At 40.0% G+C, this 13,726-nt stretch overlaps 1 protein-coding gene across 1 annotated transcript in view; it reads left to right on the top strand.

The window, feature by feature from the left end:
- rheb (Ras homolog, mTORC1 binding) overlaps nt 1-13,726 on the top strand; it is a 105,922-nt gene that overhangs the window by 38,395 nt on the left and 53,801 nt on the right. The window contains exon 2 of the mRNA XM_078536876.1: nt 8,947-9,018. Coding sequence (XP_078393002.1) covers nt 8,947-9,018 — 72 coding nt within the window. The remainder of the gene's footprint in view (nt 1-8,946; nt 9,019-13,726) is intronic.

The raw sequence follows: 13,726 nt of genomic DNA, 5'->3' as shown, positions 1-13,726 counted from the left end.
AGTTTCATGTCATGTGGGCAAGGAAATCTGCTGATTATCACGTACCGCCCTCCCCCAGCTGATGAATCAGCACTCCTCCACATTGAACATCACTTGCAAGAAGCGCTGCGGGTGGCAAGGGCACAGAATGTACGCTGGCTGGGGGGCTTCAATGTCCATCACCAATAGTGGCTCGGTAGCACTACTATTGACCCGAGCTGGCTGAATCCTAAATGACATAGCTGCTAGACTGGGTCTGCAGCAGGTGGTGAAGGAATTAACAAAAGGGAAAAATATACTTGACCTCATCCTCACCAACCTCCCTGCTGCAGATGCATCTGCCCATGACAGTATTGGTAGAAGTGACCACTGCACAGTCGTTGTGGAGACGAAGTTCCACCTTTACATTGAAGACCCCCTCCATCGTGTTGTGTGGCACTACCACCGTGCTAAATGGGATAAATTTTGAACAGATCTAGTAACTCAAGACTGGGCATCCATGAGGCGCTGTGGGCCATCAGCAGCAGTAATGTACTTGAACATAACCTGTAACCTCATGGCCCAGCATATACCCAACTCTTCCCCAAGGCTCCTTAGACAGCACCTTCCAAACCCATGACCACTACCATCTAGAAGGACAAGGGCAGCTGATAGATGGGAACGCCACCACATGAATGTTCCCCTCCAAGTCATTCACCACTCTGACTTGGAAATATATCATTGTTCCTTCACTGTTGCTGGGTCAAAATTCTAGGACTCCCTAATAGCATTGTGGGTGTACTTACACCACATGAACTGCAGTGGTTCAAAGCGGCAGCTCACCACCATCTCAAGGGCAGTTAGGGATGTGCAATAAATGTTGGCCCAGCCAGCGAAGCCCACATCCCGTGAATGAATTAAAAAAGAACTTATTTTGATAATTTCAAGCTTGCAGTCTATCTGATGCTAATTCATTTAATTTACACACAACCATCTACACTCGCGCCCATAAACCTATTTACAATAAACCACAATAATATAGTGAAAAAATGTTAGTTTCATGACCATCTTAGGCTCACATTGTGGAGTAATGGGTGTGGAATTTCTAGATCCCTGACATGCTTTAAAACTAGCAATAGTGAGACTTTTGAAACAGCAATTCTAGTCATGTGTGAATCTCACATTTAATTGAAAGTATGCAAGAAATTGAGCAGCACAATTTACCAATATTCACCCTGTATTCCTGATAAGTGAATAGTTTTTCAGCTATTGGGTTATGTACTGAATTGGCAACAAATTTATTCTAATTTGCTCTTTACTGCTGTTAAAATCTGTCGTGGTTCTCAATGCTACCTTTCAGTTGAAGAATATAAATAATTTTGAAAGAAGACATATTTTCTCCAATATTTAGGTGACAAGGCTGTTAATTAGTTCAAACTTGCGTAGAATTAATTGTGTGTGGGGAAACTGCTTCTTTAGGCATTAATTATTAGCTTTAATTATTTTCACTGTCTGCTTTAATAAATGCTTTTTTTATTTCACTGCAGCGATTTGCTCTATTAGAAATAGTTCCAAGTATGGTCCTGAAAATATTTACCCAAAAACCCTAATGAATATTGCATCAGAAATTAAATGTGGGAGGGAGGGGGTGGGTTGGTGGGTGAAATGATCTCCTGAAAACACAGACGGGATCGCAAACTTACTGGACAAGATTGGTCTTTCCTAAAAGTTCATTTTCTCGCTCTCCCCTTTTCCAGATGCTCCCTCTTCCCATTTTCTTCCTTCCTGCCCTGAAGATGAATTTTCTCGGGTGTACACTTCGATAGGTACAAACAGGTCTTTAGTACCTACATTGAATGTTGATAGTCAGTTCTGTTGTCCTTTTTCAGCCTAAAGCACTGAGGCTTTAGTTTTGTGCAACGCCACTGCTTCCTGATTGAGTTCAGCTAACCAACTTGGAATAGACCAGGGATCAAACCTGAAGTCACCTTGCTTTATGTGGCTCAGTACCATGCTGGGATGAGTATTTTGTTTAGAAATTTGTCGGAACAAGACTCTTTATATTTGTTTCTAGCTTGGAAGCATTTATATTGTGGAGCAAATAATTAATTTGTAATCAGTGCTCTATATGTATGAATATTGTAATGATCTTGGACTAGACCCCTAAATTTTTGCTAAGATTTGGTTAGGGACCAATAACATTTCATTTAAAGTAAACAAAGTTTGAGATTCAAGACACTTACTAAGAGAATAAAACCACAAGGTTCCATGGGTTTTGAACACAGAAAAATAAACCTTACTATACAAGGTCAGAAAAATAAAACAATTTACAATATCTATCTTATAGTTGTCCTGAATATTGGAGTATGAGGTACATGTGAATTAACAGGCAAACTGGTCAAACACACCACACTGCACAATAAATAGAAAATGCGACCAAGACAGATTCCACGGATTTCTCAACAACCCACCCAGATGTCAGTAAACACAGTAAACCAAATGTGTTGAAACACTCTTTCCCACGAGGCATTCCGGTCTTCATCTTCAAAGATTCTAATCAAAAGTTGCATCAACACTGACGGTATTAACAATAGACCACCTCACAAACTTTCAATCTCTTCTGCGATTCTGTTACCCTGGATTCCCGAATATGCACTCGAGCGCTAACTCACAAGCACAACTTCAGCTTTTTGGCTACAGTGAGCAGAATACTACTGCTCAAAAGGGGTACCTTTGCCTTGACGGCCAGCAGCACAGAGTCACCAGCCTCCTTCTGCCTCCTTAGATTGCAAGGGCTTCCCTGAGTGCTCTTTGATCGTCCAGGCTTCTCCTGAGTGTTCCTTGATTGCCCGGGCTTCTTCTGAGCCTTCGTTACTTAACTCTGTCCACTGCAGCCCTTTTTCTTCTTGGAGCCTCTTTCTCTCTTTTTAACTTAACAGAGTTCCTTTCCTGTCCCCTGTCTGGGACCTCTCCCTGTCCTCGGCCCATCCTTAGGCCCATTCTCAGCCCAAAGAACTTAAAATGCTGAATTGCGCATGCATGGCCTGCTGCTGGTCCGTGTGCGCAGAAACTCCGAATCCTGTTAGACTTGAAGTTCCCGACCTCTGCTTTCGTCGGAAAGGTAAGTTGGCTTTCGCAACAATATGCACACACGATTTGTAAAATAAATGGCCACTGTAATGGGTGTGGTGGAAAACCTAGGCTTTTACTACCTAACCTTTCTGCCAATTTTCTTGCATTTGCTTCCTGTACGCTGACTTGGCTGTCTAAACTATTGGGCTGATCACTTTAGTGTCTCAGTATATATTTCTTAATATTTTTATAAAACCTAATTGCTGTAACTAGGATTTAGTAAGGGTGGGTGTTAGAATTTTTTTGTTTGCTTGAACTGTGGAAAACCTGTAGCAGCAGATCTACTCGAAACTTGGGTTGATCCTGGAGAGAGAAGTTTTAGTTGTTTGCCAGAAGGATGAAGTACAGCTGGTGGAAGAAATGTAAATGGCTGAGTATCATAGACAAGCCCAACAACAACAGGCTAGTTAGGTTAACCCTGGTGGTGGGGAAGCTTCTAGAAACGATAATTTGGGACAAATTAATAGTCACTTGGACAAATGCAGGTTAATTAAGGAAAACCAGCATGGATTGCTAAAGGGCAAATTGTGTTTAACTAACTAGCTGGATCCTAACTAGAGGGTAATGGTGTTGATGTAGTGTGCATGAACTTCCAGTTGATAAAGTGGCGTACAGCAGACTTGTGAGCAAAGTTATAGCTCATGGAAGAAAAGGGACAATAGTAACATGGATACAAAATTGGCTGACTGACAGGAAACTAGTGGTTAATGGTTATAAAAACAGAAAATGCTGGAAAAACTCAGCAGGTCTGGCAGCATCAGTGGAGCGAGAAACAGAGTTAATGTTTTGAGTCCATATGACTCTTCACAGCTACTCCTTCAGACTGTTCTTCAACTTAGTTTTTCAGACTGGAGGAAGGTTTATAGTGAGATCCCCAGGGATCAGTGTTAGGACTCTTGCTCGTCCTGATTTTTATTAATGACCTAGACATTGGTGTACAGGGAACAGTTTCAAAATTTGTGGACTACAAAACTTGGAAGCATTGTGAACTATGAAGAGGATAGTGTAGAACTTCAAAAAGATATAGACAAGTTGGTGGAATGGGTGGATAAGTGGCAGATGAAATGTAATGCAGGGAAGTGTGAAGTGATTCATTTGGTAGAAATAATGCAAAGAGACAATATAAAATAATGGATATAATTCTAAAGGGGTTGCAGGTCAGGAGCTGAGGAACCTGGGTAAATACGTGCATAAATTATTGATAATGGCAGGACAGATTGAGCATGTGGTTAAAGCGTATGACATCCTGTGCTTTATAAATAGGGACAAAAGCTAGAAAGTGATGTTAAACCTGTATAAAACACTGGTGCAGCTTCAGCTGGAGTATTGTGTTCAGTTCTGGGCAACACACTCAGAGAGAGAGTACAGAAAAGATTCACGAGAATGGTTCCAGAGAGGAGGAACTTCAGTTGCATAGATAAGAGAAGTTGGGACTGTTTTTCTTGGAGAGGAGAAGGTTGAGGGAAGATTTGAAAGAGGTAATCAAAATCATGGGCCTGGTCAGAGTAGATGGGGGGAGACTATTTCCATTGGTGGAAGTATTGAGAACCAGAGGGCACAGATTTAAGATAATTAGCAAAAAAAGCAGTGGTGACATGAAAAACGTTTTCATGCAGTGAGTGGTTAGGATCTGGAATGCATTTCCTGAGAGTGCAGTAGAGGCAGAATCAATCGAAATATTCAAGAGGGAATTGGATTATTATCTGAAAAGGAAGAATGTGCACAGCTATGGAGAAAAGACAGGGAAGTGGCACTAGATGAATTGCCAGCACAGACATGATGGGCCAAATGGCTTCCTTCTGTGCTGTAACCATTCTGTGATTCCATGAAGTCATATTAATACATGAACACATTGGTTTGAGTACAATTTTTCCTATAGCACGTGTTTCAGTACACTAAGCATATAACAGTTGCAAATGACCAGTATCAGTTGGCAGTAGGATAGATATTTTTTTTAAATTGTATTGTTGGCTCTTAGCTGGTGTAGCCAGATAAGCTGAGTGACAGGAGTGACTATCACATCTGTTGTACAGTCTGTCCAGGAAATGGCGTTTGATTGCAATTGAGTCAGGATGTGCAGCTGTGGGTGACATCTAATTTAATATCGTTGGTGATAACAAACATTTCTTAGATTGGTATCATAAGATTTAAAAAAAAAAGCCATTGCAATTATAACAAATAAGGTATAAGTACTTGCATGCATTTTGGTTTGTTGCGATTTTTAAAAAATCCGTTCATGGGACGTGGGCCAACATTTATTGCCCATGCCTAACTGACCTTGTTCAGAGGGCATTTAAGAGTCATCCACATTGCTGTGGGTCTGGAGTCACATGGAGGCCAGACTAGGTAAGGACAGCAGATTTCCTTCCCTAAAGGACATAAGTGAACCAGATAGGTTTTTATCACAATTGACAATGGTTTCATGGTCATCATCTGAGTTTTAATTCCGAATTTTTTATTGAATTCAAATTCCACTATCTGCTGTGGTGGGATTTGTACCCAGAGCATTACCTTGAGTCTCTGGATTAGTAGTCCAGGAACAATACCACTATGCCACCACCTCCCCCCGCTGCTTCGTAGATTATCAAATAGGAGTCATACCAACTTGAATGTCATTGGCTTTGCTGTCATGTAATTAACAGTCATTAGTTTATGATTTTTTTGTTCACAACCTAACTGCAATGTCTACAATTTTATTTTCACCAGTTGCAGGATTTGTTTACCCTTCCAAAGAAAAATATGCTAAATTTTATGCTGGGTTAATAGGAAAACAAACTTTTCAATTCTTGTAGATATAACATTTACAGCCAATCTTAGTCATTATCCCTTTGCTCAGACCAGCAATTTTTTTCTGTCTTTTTTTAACATTAAAAATGTAAGAAAAATATTTATTATTTCAGTATCTATAGATTTAGCTGTGTACCAGTATTGTATGTAAGGAATATTGGGATCCATAACTAGCAATTTCTGCAGCAGCAACACAGTTGGTCAGACATGAATAAGCATGGTACGTTCACAAACTGTTATCTGTAAATTTTCATTTCGAGGCAGAAGGACACAATGTTGATGCAACTTAATGCATTTGCCATTAGTTAGAAACAGCCTTTGCATGATCAGCAAATTGTCAAATCAGATGCTTCAATGGTTTCCCTGAAAACAACCCTCACTACTTTCACAGTTGTGTTTTGTTCACTTTTATTGCCCTTGATATGTCTTGTTGGCATGCTGATTGAACATGTATTTTAAATAATGACCAAAACTTACATAAAAAATATTGTGGAAAGACACTACAGATGCACACATATATCACGTATTGTTTTTTTTCTTTACGGGATGTGGGCATCCCTGGCAAGGCCAGCATTTATTGCCCTTGAAAAGGTGGTGATGAACTTCCTTCTTGAACTGCTGCAGTCCCTGTAGTGTAGGCAAGCCCACAATGCTGTTAGAGAGGCAGTTCTAGGATCTTGACCCAGTGACAGTGAAGGAACAGCAATATATTCCTGGAAGAAGGGTTAGTAATGCCACCACCTAACCTCTTAATTACAAAAGCAAACCTGGAATAGTTTGCTAACATGATCTATCTGAGTTCAGACTGCCAAGGATCAGAATGCTGGTCTTGTATAAGCAAGAGTCTGCTGATTCAAGCAAAGATTTTCTTTTATTTGTCCTTGCAAAAGTACATCAGGTTATTCTACATCAGATCTTAACACAAGGGACATAAAGATGATTGCAGTAGACAGCATTTTAGTCATGGATATAACATGGACCCCTTGGCTTGTTTTGTGTAGTGCATTAAATAAATGGCTTTTAAGTTGGTGGAATCCATTGTGCCTGCCCTGTTTTGCTGAAAGGCTGTCCCCATAGTCCTATTTACTTGACCGTTCCCCTATAAGAATGTTCTACCTAAATGTTGTCAAATCATATGTAGAATAACACGGACCCTGTGATCTATTTAGGATTCAATGCTTATTCTATAAGCGTACAGTTACTTGTATAATTTAATGTCAGGCCTGCCTAATGGTGAAATGCCATACCACATCCATTTGGTCTCTGTTTTTCTGTTTGTGTCATGGGTATAAATAAGCTTGAAATAGCAAAAAGGAACTAGATGGTACAGTGGGTAAAAGGTCATTTTCCTCTATGGCTTCCACTCCCAACATAGAGAGATTATGGTATTTATTTACTTGTCTATACAAGTTTGAAGCTAGACTAATCAGCCTGTTTTCCAATAAACATGAGACAACAGCTCAAAGTTGCTATTCATTTGGTAATAATTGCTAATCTCACTCTAGAGGCTAAATGGATTGCAGGAAATGGAAAAATGTAAGGCTGGTGACGAAGGAGGTTCTTTGAGATTCAGGATGAGCAGAGGGACCTTTTTATTTACTAATGAATTCTTAATTTGACTTTGAAGTATTCGATGCTGAACTTCGTGCTTGAGAAATAGGATTCCATTCCCTGTGCTTGGACATAAAACTTGTTCTCAAAAAAATATTAGATGGAGCAACTGCAGATTACGTGATGCCATTGTGGAAGATTTAACATTTTCCCAAAACATTATAACAAATCTTTGGTTTTTTTGTTATGAATAAGAATATAAAGATTATTTAAATTGGTCCATATGCACCGAGGTGTTGTGGTTACTTGAGGAATGTTTGTTTGTAGTTTGGTCCTAAGTTGCAAATGTTTGCAAAGTGAGTTTGTATGGAACAAAATTATGCTGTGCAAATAGAAGATGAAAAATGTAAATTATGATGTGAATATTGTGAGCATGCAGTGAGTTCCAGATCTCAGCCAGGCTATTCTGAGAGGGGCTCAGCAGAGGCAAGATGCTTCCCCAAAATGAAGGGACTTAGAGGTAGAAACAATCGAGAACTGGAACTTGGTCACTCTCACTTCTTAGTATCAGATAGGAAATTCTCCTTTTTTAAAAAAAAGTAACCGAATTCTTATAAATTCTATTCATTGCCCTTTCTTTATTCAGATCATTGAAATAGTTCAGTACTTCACAAGATTATGTACAAAGTTTTTGTAACATTCTTAAATATCATCATGCCATCATTTTATCTTAGTGTTGCTGGCAAGGTCAGCATTTGTTGCCCATCTCCAAACGCCCTTGAGAAGATGGTGATGGCTGCCTACTTGAATAGCTGCAGTTTGTGCTCTAGGTACACCTACCGTGCTGTTACTTCTGTACAGCTTGATAAAAGTTGGGTGGCTTGCTAGGCAATTTCAAAGGGCAATTAAGAGTCAACCACATAATGTTGTGGGTCTGGAGTCACAAGTAGGCCAGAATGGGTAAGGACGGCAGATTTCCTTCCCTAATGATCTTGGTGAAGAATCTTGATTTTTATTCTATAGTTTCATGGCCACCATTACTGAGATTAGCTTTATGTTGCAGATTTATTAATTAATTTAATTTAAATTCCCTCAGCTGCCCTGGTGGGATTTGAACTGCCAAAGTGGGTTTTGAACTTGTGTTTCCTGAGCATTAATCTCTGAATCACTAGTCCGGTAACATTATCACAATGCTACTGTCCATTTAACTCTCTTCAACGTGAACAGTGAGAAATGGCAAAAATGTACTAGAAGCAATTGCAAGATAAAATGGTGGCATGATGACATTTGCAATCTGTCACAAGAAATTGTGTACATAATCCTGTAAAATACTGAAGTGGCTTAATGATCTGGATCACAAAATTTAGAGTATAATTCAAATGACATAATGTGCATGGAATAGGGGCAGAGAGCTAAACGTGACTTGCAGGAAATGAATAATTAGAAGTAAATATTTCATAATTTCAGTCTTTTATGAAAAAATGACTTGGCATTCATGTTTATCTGTTTCCCTTTTAGGGAAATCCTCATTGACAATTCAGTTTGTTGAAGGGCAGTTTGTGGACTCGTATGATCCCACAATAGAAAACAGTAAGTAATCTGTTTTAATATTGTCTGTAAAATTTCACATTATGCTAAACTCATTTGACATGATTTCAGAACAAAGTTCTTTGTAAACAGTAAAAATGTGTACCTATTTTTTCCTCTTGCGCTTGTTCTAATCTTCCTAGCAACATCTTATGTAAGTGAGAAAGCTTCTGTTTAAACAAGTGTGGGTAAATATAGCTGAATAGTAATTGTACCTTGCATGATTCAGCTGTTGATACTAGCTTCCAAAGTAATATTTTAATATACAGTGTGTACCTTGGAAACTTCCTTCTTAACCACTGCAATGGATTGGAATTGTGGAATTTGATACAGGTTTTGTAGTCTTGGTTATGAGAATTCCAAACTGAGCTCTTGTCAGCATTTTTAAATATGCTGGTAGTTTTCCACTACGTTTTAAGGCTTGAAGTGCTTTTACACTGGCACTTATTTCGGTTGATTTGCAGGAGACAATCATCTGTGAGCTGGCTCCCTATGTGTGCATTTTAAATGTAGCCTCCCCCCCCCCCACCCCACCTCGCTTCCCAGTGCTGAAATATTATGAAATACTAGGATTATGAGCCACTGGTTGGTTAAGAGACCCAGATTTAGTAGCATAAATAACAGGAGCTGGCTCACAGGTGACTGTCTTCCAGATTCTGCTCAAAATGAGCAGCAGTATAAAGGCAGTTTTGAAGATATTTTTATTGCACCATACCTGTGGCCTGGATGCACAACATATTAGTGATCTGGTCTTGAGCCATGAGTTTTGACTTTGAATTTGCATCCCAGCCTCTGGTGATATTCACATTCCAGCTTACTCTAGGCATCAAGTTGAGTGCTTTTTTGCTTAAACTGAACAGTGCTTGCAAACAGGACAGTATCTTGTAGTTATGCAGCAAATTACACTACCCTGTTTTGGTCAACCTATTTACAAGTACTTAGGTTACTGGATTAGTATTCCAGAGGCTCAGATCAATAATCCAAAATAAACCCCATCAAGGCAGTTTGAGAATTTTAATTCCATTTTAATGATGAAAAATCTGGAAGTAAAAAGCCAATACAGGTACAGTGTCTCAAATCGGCTGCCCAGTAACCGGAGATGTCTGAAAATTGGACAGTTTTAGAATGTGCCGTGCATCAATTTTAATTGACTTAAATTATAAAAAAAATAACTTAGCTGGACAATTCGGCTAGGCACTGAATTGGCATGGTGTAGTGCTGGACTAGTTATCAGTTTTTCTGCTTGTGTGCTGGCCTGCCCCAAGTGGCCCTTGCCCCGACCCGGCTTGGCTTGAACCACTCTACTCTACTTGAAATCTGGCACAGCCTTGGTCCTAAGGTTGCCAGTTTTGAGACACTGTACCTGGATTGCCAGAAATGACCATGACATTGTTGGATTGTTGTAAAAACCCATCTTATTCTCTCATGTCTGGAAACTTGCTCTCCTCACCCAGTCTGGCTTACATGCAACTCTAGTCACATGTCATCCTGGTTGACTCTTAACTTCCCTCTCAAGCGGCCTAGCAAACTATTTGATTGTTTAAAATTAGTGCACGAACACCAGATTGGGGCCTCAAAGGATGGACTATAAATGCCAGTGATGGAATGATTTAAAAAAAAATTGTGTGCATTGGTTGATCTATGTACTGAACTAGTAACCCAAATATTGGATTCTCTACCCACCATGACAAGTGAGAATTTAATAAATGTGGAGATTTACTTTAAAAAGCCAATTGCTTCTCAACTCAAATGTGCTCCAAGGAAGCGGACCTGTAAATCTGGTGTGGCATGCGTGCAACTCTGATGAAGGTGCCTTAATGCCCTTTAAGTTGACTGTGAAAGCCTTCATCCTTGACCTTCCTTCCATCATAACATCAGAAGTGTGTTAGTATGGCAATCATTTTGTTAAAACCAATTGCTAGTTAAACAGGTGGTGGGCATTAATTATCCCAACTGACTAGAATGAAAAGGTATAGCTGGAACACTTTGTGTGGAATGTACTAGGAAGTTAGTAGCACTGAGGAGTTGTCTTGGAAATAAATGAGCTTTAACCAAGAGACTAATTCTTCCATCACGACCTCTTATTGTGAGTAACAACTGGGGCTGTTCTCTGATGGTTGCACAATATACAACACCATTTGCAACTCCCTAGATACTGAAGCAGTCCATGTCCAAATGCAGCAAGACCTGGACAATATCCAGGCTTGGACTGAGAAGTGACAAGTCACATTCACGCCACACAAGTGCCAGGCACTGACCATCTCCAACTAGATAGAATCTAACTATTGCCTCTTGATGTTCAATGGCATTACCGTCACTGAATTCCCCACTATCAACATCCTGGGGATTACCATTGACTAGAAACGGAACTGGACCAGCCATACAAACACTCTGGCTACAAGAGCAGGTCAGAGGCTAGGAATCCTGCAGTGAATAACTTGCCTTCTGACTCCCCAAAGCCTGTCCACCATCTACAAGACACAAGTCAGGAGTGTGATGGAATACTCCCCACTTGCCTGGATGAGTACAGCTCCAACAGCACTCAAGAAGCTTGACACCATCCAGGACAAAACAGCCCGCTTGATTGGCACCCCATCCACAAACATTCACTCCCTCCACCACTGATGCATAGTAGTAGCAGTGTGTACCATCTACAAGATGCATTGCGGGAATTCACCAATGCTCCTTAGACACCATCTTCCAAACACATAACCACTACCATCTAGAAGGACAAGGGCAGCTGATAGATGGGAACATCACCACCTGGAAGTTCCCCTTCAAGTCACTCACCATCCTGACTTGGAAATATATTGCTGTTTCTTCACTGTCGCTGGGTCAAAATCCTAGAACTCCCTTCCTAACGGCACTATGGGCGTCCCTATACCACATGGACTGCAACGGTTCAAGAAGGCAGCTCACCACCACCTTCTCCAGGACAACTAGGGATGGGTAATAAAATGCTGGTCCAGCCAGCGAAGCATACATCCCGTGAATTAATTTTTTAAAAAAATTAAGAGTGCAGGTATCTCACAAGGTCATGGGGCTGCAGGAGATTACCAAGCTAGGGAGGGGCATAGCCATGGAGGGTTTGAAAACAAGGATGAGAATTTCAAAATAAAGACGTTCCTTGGCCAGAAGTCCATGTAGGTCAGCGAGCACAGGAGTGATAGGGGAACGGGACTTACTGCAAGTTGAGACGTGGTTAGTCAGAGATTTGGATGACATCAAGCTTACAAAGTTAAGTCTCTCACGAGGCACTTCATTGAATGCCTTCTTGAAGTCTATATATATATATATATAACATCTATAGACATTCCCCTGTCCACTACTTCAGACACCTCTTCAAAATTTTTAATCAGGTCCGTCATGCATGACCCAACCTTTACAAATTCATACTAGCTGTTTTGATCAACTGAATTTTTAAGGTGTTCAGCCACTCATCTTTAATTCTGGACTCTAATAATTTCCCAACAACAGACATTATACTAACTGGCCTATAATTCCTTGGTTTTCCTTTGCATGTCACTCCACTATTAACTCTTATCAATTTCCAATCTAAAGGAACCGTTCCTGATTAAGGTTAGGGCATATGCAATGTTCTCACATACTGTAAACCTTTGGGATGAAAATATCTGGGTGGGGTGTGTCAGTCTGCCATTATTTTCTTCTTTACTGTTATATTGCTTGTGTTAATTTTGGTGAATCGGTGTTCCTGATAAGTTTCCTTGGGATGCCTGGAATTCTGGCCTCTTCCTCTGCTGTAAACATTAGTGTAAATTAATTATTCAAAATGCCTGACATTCTGTGTTTCCTTAGTTTCATTTATATCATTATTAGTTTTCCGGGGTTCCACATTGCTCCTGACCACCCTATTTTTTCTGAATATGATTCTAAGTTTTTTGCATGTTGGTTTTGATAACCCTTGTCAGTTTCTTTTCAAAGTCCCTTTTTGTATCTTGTACTGCCTGTTTCATCACCCATTCCTGTTCTTTGTTTCTCTCTCGTTCACTTTGGATCTGTGCCAGTCTTGTATGAGTTGCCTCTTAGTTTTAGGCTACCCCTTAGCTCTTTTGTTGTCCAAGGCTGTGTTTTTGACAAGTAGAGCTCTTGTCCTTTAGGGATCCTGTATCGTATTAAATACATAATAACATCTCCCACTGATCTCTCAGTTTACCATATAAGAGAATAGTGCAACTATCTTTTGAGACCTATTGATGAGTAAATTTTAGATTCTTGTTCCGAATACATGTCCTGTGACCATAGCGTAGCACCCATGGATGGATAAAATCTGGTTTTTGACTCTGCTGTGGTCAAGTAGCTTTTTGACGCTCCTTATGTATGAACATGCCGTTTTACAAGTGGTGGCCAATTGGAATGTGTCCAGTCCATGTGGAGCTGTGGTGCAGCAAGGGGTTAGAGTTTTCAGGAGAGGATAAAAGCAAAATTAAATGTCAAGCTGATCATTAATCTTTCATTTAAGCTATCTGTATAGTGGTCAGCTCAGCTATAATTTCACCAGGCAAAGAATGAAAGAGGCAAAGCTAGTTTAGTTGGACATTTGAAGCTTGATGACAATGCTAGGTAAAATAACACCAAGAATCTATTTGATGCCTTCAGACAGTTCTGAAGATTAATCTTGTAGGTTTTTTTTGGCACTTTGAGACTGGCACTCATAATTAAGTTAGCTGGGGAAGGGAAAACAGAAATCCTA

This window comes from Cetorhinus maximus, chromosome 3 (genome assembly GCF_964194155.1).
Source record: "Cetorhinus maximus chromosome 3, sCetMax3.hap1.1, whole genome shotgun sequence".
NCBI classification, from domain to species: domain Eukaryota; kingdom Metazoa; phylum Chordata; class Chondrichthyes; order Lamniformes; family Cetorhinidae; genus Cetorhinus; species Cetorhinus maximus.
Note: the sequence above shows the minus strand (reverse complement) of the source record. Positions and strands in the feature narration are given on the sequence as shown.